Below are 8,061 nucleotides of genomic sequence, written 5' to 3'. Positions count from 1 at the left end.
ACTTTATACAACAGAATGTCACAGATGAGGCGCATTGTAGTTTGTATCTCTCACTCTGCTGGTACTATAATAGTAAGATGAAGACGGAGAGAGATTATGGGTATGTTGTATATATATATGTATTAAAACGTTTTTCATATACATATTGAATAGTTGCAGGACATAAAGTCTTATATATTGTGTACTCATATAATTTGATTTTAACATTTATTCAAATTTAGATTTGTGCTCAGTTGGATTTATGTTCCATCAAATTGCTGCTGTTATGTCACACTTGACACCTGTTCCAACAATTCAGATTTTAACCCTAAATGGTGAAGCTATCCGCAAGGTATACAAAAGTTTAATTAAGTACTTTTTATTTAATCCCAGTACACAAATTGTTGTGTGCTAAAATTTAGATTCATGAATCTGAATCTATATGAAATGTGTGTGTAAATACTTAAAATCATATTTTAGGTTCATTTAGATTTTTAACAGTAATTACATCTGTAAACTTAAATTCACTGCAAATTTGACCTTGGCCAAATAAAGATTTCCATTTATATTTACCAGGAAATAACTTTCAATTTTTTTTAATGTTAGTACTGTAGCTCAACCATAGACTTTATAAAACATGGACGTTGGTGTCAGTGACATCAACCCTAGGTTTGTGAATAGCAAATTTGAAGCCTAAAGTGGGCGGAGCTGGTCGTTTCCCTCTTGGCAGCGCGTCACTCCCGGATTATACAAAAAGGGGGGAAAGGCGAGTGTGGGTGGCACTGAGGCGCCTGGTTGGTGAAACCACTTGTCACTCAAGTGGCCGGCCCTTAATTAAGTAGAATTTTAAGGCTTAATATAATTTAAACGGATGAGATATAACAAAATTCCCCCCATCACAGTTGTCATGAAGGGCAAATTAGCTAAATAGACCAAAATATATTTTTGTCCCAGGCTGTAAACATGTATTTTTCTGGAAAGCGGAAGGTTGCCACTCGAGCTCAACACAAAGAACATGCTCGACCAACATGGAAACAAAGACTATGCTACAAAGTTGTGACTAATAGACATAAGGGGAGCACAGACACAGTTAGAAAAGACATTCTGTGCTTCGGACAGCATTGCAATTCCTACCAGACTGCTGCTGTTAGATGGTTCAGACATGTTCTTCTGTATTTCCTCAGAAAAGATGGATCAAACGTTTCTACCTCCAGTCCCTACGTCCGCTACTTCATGAACTGTTTTGAAGTGATCTGTGCTACTTTATGGATTGGCTCTTAAAATGGCTTGGAAAAGCGTCAGAGGCAGAAATAAGCTATCTTGTTTGATTTTCGTGTTTTAAAGTAAGTTCACTGAAGAAATGTAGTTGGATCCAAACAACATTACTGGACTTGGTTACGGTGTTTTAGGGTGGAAAGATGAACATGAAAAGAGACATTTTTAGTTTGATAAAACTTATGAAAAATGAGCATAAAAAAATTAATTGTAGGAAACATAAATAAATAGGTAGAAAGGGACCAGGTCAGCGGATGGTTCAGGGTCATTGCCACCGGCGTTGTTTAGATTCTATCTTTCACATTTATATTAACTTTCTGTCTCTCACTCTTCGTGAAGCTGTAATCGGTACCGGCTGTAGCGAATCTGGAAGAAGAGCCTCTCCAGTGGTGAGCGTGTCATCCCTGGCAGCGTGTAGTCCTCGGTGTCTCCCACTCGCCGGAAACCCAATGACTCGTACAGCTTGTGGGCGGCCATCTTGACTGCCGTCGTTCCCAGAACCACAGCCGAGTAGTTGTTTAACATGGCAAATTCTAGAACGCGTCGACCCAGAGCTTTGGCGATGCCTTTTCCACGGAAGCGAGAGTCCACAGACATGCGACGGAGTTCCACTGTGTTGTCGTCTTCTCGGCCTTGAGCTGCCACGATCCCCACCACTTGGCCTTGCAGAACTGCCACCCAGAAACAAGAACCTGACAGATTTAAAAAAGAAATCCAGTTTGTCATAAAGCCAGAAAGCCTTTATACACTGCAGATGAAGATCTCCTCTGGATTAATGATGTAGAGCCTTTTTAACCTTGTTAAATCCATTCTACTAAATCAATTTATCTTATATTCTAAATTCCTATTCTAAAGAAATCCATTGATTTATTTGGTATTGTTTAATTTACTCTCATGTTATTCTAAACCTGTATGACTTTTCTTCTCCTGCAGAACACAGAAGATATTTTGAAGAATGTTGGTAACCAAAACAACATTGCCCCCCTGTTGACTTCCTTTGTATGGACACAACACATTTCTCAAAATATCCAATAAAAAAAACCTAAACCGTATATAACTAGGAGTGTAATTTTTTCACCTTGAAAATGCTTCAATGGCTTACATTTGATTTTGGAAAAAGTGCAATTGTGATGTCATAATCTAATTTATGAACTTGTATATAGAGTTTTTTGTGAATGTCATTTATTCTTTGTAGCATGTTGCACTGAGTGTCCTGTCATGAAAGCATGAGCTCCAGGGCTAAGAACTATTTATCACTGCAGGGTTGAACGTTCTGCTTCGCACCCATTAGGTTTGATGTTGAACACATTTGCATAACCCCAACACCAGCTGTATGATGAGTACATTTTATAGTAGCAATGACCGCATACGCTGTAAATTCACTTTTACGCAGAAAAACATTTAATGTTAAAAAAGTATATGCAATTTTTAAATCAACGAAAAAACTTTCATGCCCAAATTCATATCGATTGCGTATAGCCTACATGCATTAGAATTATGTATGTTACCGAGTATTATACGCATATAAAAGCCAGTCAGTATAGACGCTAAATGCATTAAAGAAGCATCCATCTCACCCTGACCGCTAACCCACATATTTGTCTAACATTCCCTCTTTAGAGATGCTGGATATCGCATTAGCATAGCAAGAGAGAAAATCCCTTGGGAGAATTCTTTGTCTGCATGCTGCCACTACACAAAACTACCATACATACTCACAGCGGGGCTTTGATTCACACCTTCCCCCATTTCCTAACCCAAGTCTTCAATCCTCTCTTTCAGCGGGACTCAATAAGACGCCTGTACATTGCAGACATGCCGAAATTCTGGGCAGCACGATTCTGGCGACCAATGTTTGCAGGAATGACTAAAAGAAACTCCTAATGCAGTGATTATAATTACCCTCATGAATAAGGTTGAAGGTATTTTAGGCAGAGTGTCTATTCTAAGCCCTTCCTCGAAAATTAAATTCATAGCAAATAATCAAAAGTCACCATTGGTTCAGACTTGTGTCTTTTTTTTCATTTGGACAGGTCCGTTTATCACATATTTATTTGTACATCCTTTTAGACATCAGTCGTGTTTTAAGCCACGCTAATACTTGATCTATAACTTGCTTTACATACTGATTTCTAATGGGCTTCACACACCACGAGTGGTCTGTAGTTATGGGGAGCTGTTTCATGTGTGTGTCAGTAAATTTGTCAGATGAGAAAGCAGATCTTGTCAATCAGTCAGTAACCGTACGGAAACTGATGTATTCTTAGGACACACACTCACAATGCTGAATCATCTTGCTCTCTAGTGCTTCTATGCATATGTGACTGGTTGTGTTCCAGCATTTGTAACCACATACATCGCAACCTGCCATTTTATTTACTTGTTTTTCATGTCTAAAATCATTTCTTGACATCTTTCAATTAATGGTGAATCAAAGCTTGACTAATGGAAGTCTTAATTGCAGTGGAATATTTAAATGGGGGCATACACTGCAAACGCTCAGGCCAAAGTAATCAATCAAGGATGTCAACTGCAAGGACCTGCTTTGGCTAGCACTTGATTGAATTTCCTTCCCCTCAGAGAAATAAAAAATGCAGTTTGTCACTAAAGTGAAAATGCTTGTGCTCACAATTAGGACTAAAGTTATTTTTATTATTTTCTGGGTGACAGGGATTCGAAATTATGGTTGTAATTCTGAGGTTGCCGCAATACAGTTTCAGTGTATCAGCATTTTTTCTAGCAGGTAAACAATAGGGCCATGTGACTCAGCACAGGTATCCTAAACAGATCCGAGAAAGACTTTCTGCATATTTTATGAGTCTTCAGCACTAAAAATCTGCACATCAGCTATTTAAGCCCTCCTGCCCTGTGAGAGCATCATTTAACCTCAGTTATACAGATACTGACACTGGGACTCCTTTTCTCTTTGCTGGATAAATGCCTAAGAAGGCTGGTGTCAGAATTGCATACATTGAACTTATTTTCTCTTGAGGTAAAATACAGTTGCTATTTCAATCCTTCAGGTGTGTGTTTTTGGCACATTTATTTATTCGGGATGACAAATGTGTGCAACTCGGTATTTATATTATAGTATATAGACTGTGTATTAAATACTACATTTATGACTTGTTACAGTGACATATGCTCACAAAATCGTGTGATATTTAACAACAATCCTTGGTTTACAGGATAGAATACCCGAAAACAAAATATCTCTCTTCTCGTGGTATTACTGACTTTTATAGAAAAATATGCAATGAAAATGAACAGTGTCCCTAACATGCTTTGTATTTCCACAGAACAAGGAAAATCATACAGGCTCATAATGACGTGAGGTTAAGTAACGACATCATTATTTTGGGTGAACTAAACTTTTAAAAGCGATTGTCTGTATGTGTAACCTTACCTGTTGATTTCATGTAATATGCCTCAATGTCAGCCATGTCGGTGTGCAGAGCGCAGTCCAGGTAGTTGAGAATGGCATTTCTGCTGTAGTAATAACGTGCGCCCATGAGAATAAAGGGCATGCAGAAGGTCAGTGTGAAGGATTTGGTCATAACATAGCACATTACTATGGAGAAATGGAAGAAAAATAAACGACACCTGTCAGAAAAAAGAATCAAATGTTTGATTTTTGGCAGAGGAAAGACAAACATACATGTATTCAGAGTAACAGTGTGCAGAACAATACGACCCCGACCAGGCCAATGGGATGCAATGGAAAAATTACTGATTTAACCGTGTCCTGTAAAACAACACTTACAAAGGTAATATTGTCACTTTTTATACCTCGTGAACGTTTCATAATAATAATATTGGTCTCCACATAGCTGTAGCTAAACCCACGGGCATCAAGTGTGCGCCTAATGACACTAGAGGCCGCCCTTGAGAACACGCTTGTCTCGCGTCATTGCATGTATCACTCTATACACATTCTGCTAGCACCACACGATGTGCACTGTTTACTGTCAACATAGATGCCTGCGTCTTTACAGCGCTCATTTAGCCACTGAAGCAAATGATCTATATGTGTAGTTTATCGTATTTCAAAGAATCATCGCCGTGTACTTAAAGTACAGTGATGCTGCGTGCTCTGTGAGGGTCTGAGGACTTCAGTGTAACATAAATGTAAAACGGGTTGCTGTCTGCCCGGATCATAAAGCACTTACAGCCTGTGGTTGAAAACAGCATTAGTAACATAGAAATAATACAGGGATCGTTTAAAATAAACTTGAAATGTTGACTTAAACAGTTTAAAAACACAACATGCGAGCTGAATTCAACAGCTTTATGAGGCGTATGTAGGAAACGCAGCGCCATTGGTGCTCTCGCGCGGTATTCATTCATTCATTCGGCGCGCGCGCGCGTGCACGCATTCACCGGCAATGCATGCCGCATGCACTAATCTGCTGTCTTTGTGCCTTCTTTTTTCATATATACCGGGATTAGATTTTTTAGCAAAATGCGTCAATTGTTTAAAGATTGCGTTCGAAGAAAAAAATGTACCGTATAAGCAAAAAAAAATATCAGCTGGAGTTGGATTGGTAGGATTCTATGTTGGCCAATTTGGTAGGATTCCTTTGATTTAATGAAATGAATGTTATATATGTACTCAGTTCAGAGTTTAATTTAAAAGGCGCAGTGACTCACGATGAATACAGATGAATAATACGCTCATCGTACACCTTTCATTTTGCCACCTACCTGTGAAGAGAGCATAGATACACTGGGTTCGAGATTGCTGTTTAATACCCCGAAATGCCGAATTGGGTATCCGCTCCATGATTCCCTCGTTGAAGATCCGGCGCACCTCCTCATGGTCTGAGCGTTCAAATTCACGGATAAAAACCGTTTCGTTCCGTTTTTCCGCCTTACTCTCGTGCGCACCGAGAGAAGGCGAAGAAGAGGACGTCCACATTTGCGAGGAGGAAACTATAATTGAATCTTTTTTGGTCCCAGGTATGGCCTCATGTTCGTCTGCAACGATTTTTGTCTCGCAAACCATTTTGGGAGACGAACAATGCATGCAACTGGCCTGAAATTAACTGGAATTGGGAAGGAAAAAAGGAAAGGATGGATGATGGTTTTCTTTGTTATGGAAAGAAAAAAGACAGATGGACTGCTGCAACCCTGAGCTTCTTCGCGACCGAGACTTGCCGGTGCATCACGGTGTATTTATAATGGGCCAAACCCGCATTCACATTATAGGGTGTGGGCGTTCTCCGCGTCTCGCTGATTGGATACTGCACCGCGCCACGTGACACTGGTGGGAGGCGAGAATACAAAAGAAACACCCTAAAGTGTCGTTCTGAAACAGTTTTTTTTTCATCCGTCAGTTCACCGTCGAAATTCCTCGTATGCGTATTTTGGGGGAGGGGTACGGAAACGGGGTAAACCGATGGCTTCATATGATTATGATGGCTTTGGAACACACTAGGTCTCGCAACGAGCTCCGCGCGCTCTTGTGGAATCGACGACGTCATAAAACGGTTTTCCCGCATGAGACAAAGATGCGCAACATCAGTGAGCACATAACGCCATATGTGACTGGCCGACCCACACTTTACGAGATGCGCGTGCAGATATTGATGCTCGGATGGGATGTCAGAGGTTCGTTCTCTGCCGTCTGCATTTACCGACGTGCAACGGATTGCTACTCCTATACGATTTAAGTTCAAACAGCACAACTTTTTCTTGTGACTTTTGTGTTTCGTTCTGTTCTTTGCTTATGGTTTGCAAAATGATGGTAATAACGCAGGGGAACGCGAATTGTGCGATTGGCTATTTGGAATTCTTACCTCTCCCATATCACAATAAGAACCTTTTGTGTTCGTTCATTTGACATGCAGCAAACATTCAACGCACCTGCTACAGGTCTTTTTTCTCACTACGACATATAGAGCTTTACGTGTCATTACGGTGCCTTAATGCATGACTGATGCCAAAAAAGAATTCGCCTCGATTTGTATAGGTCGCATTCCAACCGTATTGTACAGAACTAGTTTAGACTGGATCTGACGCACAGCCTCCCAGCCCCTCCTCCTAAAGAGGTAAAGAGTGACATTTCCCCCGAATTTCTACGTGCATATCCTGCGGATTTTTTGTGTGTGTCCAAATGCGAGATATTTCTACATATCAAACTTTATGTAAGCGTGTTGTGGCTCCTGTTAAGACGCTGTCATTTCTCAGCAGAACCTAGCTATAGGCGCTCGATGCATGAACTGCATCGCAGTGCATATCCTCAAATGCACAGCTACTGTAGGCATGCTGTTTGTATGTATTTTATTTACTACTATGTATATTATTCTCTTGCAGGTACTGATTTAAAAAGGATACAGTGTTCGAGAGCATGCAGTCGAGAACACTGTGTTCTTGATTATCAAGTCGGTCTGACCTAAAATTAGATCCTATTAGTCTATTAGTAAAGTATAATAGTATAGAGAGTGCATCTCTCGGGGGAATGTAATGTCCAGGTGCACTATGGCTCTATAAAACTTTAGGATGACCATGACACTCGTTCAGGTTAAAAAGCCTTATTAACAGATACCGTATGTGCTATATGTGTACATTTTAATGGCTCTCACAGTTTTTACACTTCTTGTGTTGTATGTTTATTTTTTGAACTGAAAGGAAATTATAGTGAATGAACACAATCTACTTTGATTAGATAGAATGGAACATAACATTAAAAGTGAACCTAACACAAGTTCTCTATTATACAAACCAACCCATCTCTATTAAAAGTAACCGTTGGCCCCTATTAAACGCAGGTATGAGGACACTTGTCTTTTCATTCTTTTTACTGTC

General features: G+C 39.9%; 1 protein-coding gene across 1 annotated transcript; it reads right to left on the bottom strand.

The window, feature by feature from the left end:
• Positions 1 to 6,402, bottom strand: nat8l (N-acetyltransferase 8-like). Its single transcript, XM_079466182.1, has 3 exons — positions 5,959 to 6,402; positions 4,661 to 4,825; positions 1 to 1,946 (listed from the first exon to the last, which is right to left on the bottom strand). The coding sequence occupies exons 1-3, from the start codon at positions 6,278 to 6,280 to the stop codon at positions 1,579 to 1,581; spliced, it is 855 nt and encodes a 284-aa protein (XP_079322308.1). The 5' UTR covers positions 6,281 to 6,402; the 3' UTR covers positions 1 to 1,578.
• Positions 6,403 to 8,061: the final 1,659 nt, after the last annotated feature.

The sequence above is a fragment of the Barbatula barbatula genome (genome assembly GCF_947034865.1).
Source record: "Barbatula barbatula genome assembly, chromosome: 1".
Taxonomy (NCBI): domain Eukaryota; kingdom Metazoa; phylum Chordata; class Actinopteri; order Cypriniformes; family Nemacheilidae; genus Barbatula; species Barbatula barbatula.
Note: the sequence above shows the minus strand (reverse complement) of the source record. Positions and strands in the feature narration are given on the sequence as shown.

Bases quoted from the DNA above. Each gene is read 5' to 3' on its own strand.
- nat8l (XM_079466182.1), bottom strand. From the start codon at position 6,280: ATGCATTGTTCGTCTCCCAAAATGGTTTGCGAGACAAAAATCGTTGCA. The intron at 4,826-5,958 runs GTAGGTGGCAAA...ATTTCTCCATAG, and splicing joins TATCTATGCTCTCTTCACAG to TAATGTGCTATGTTATGACC. The intron at 1,947-4,660 runs GTAAGGTTACAC...TAAATCTGTCAG, and splicing joins ATATTACATGAAATCAACAG to GTTCTTGTTTCTGGGTGGCA.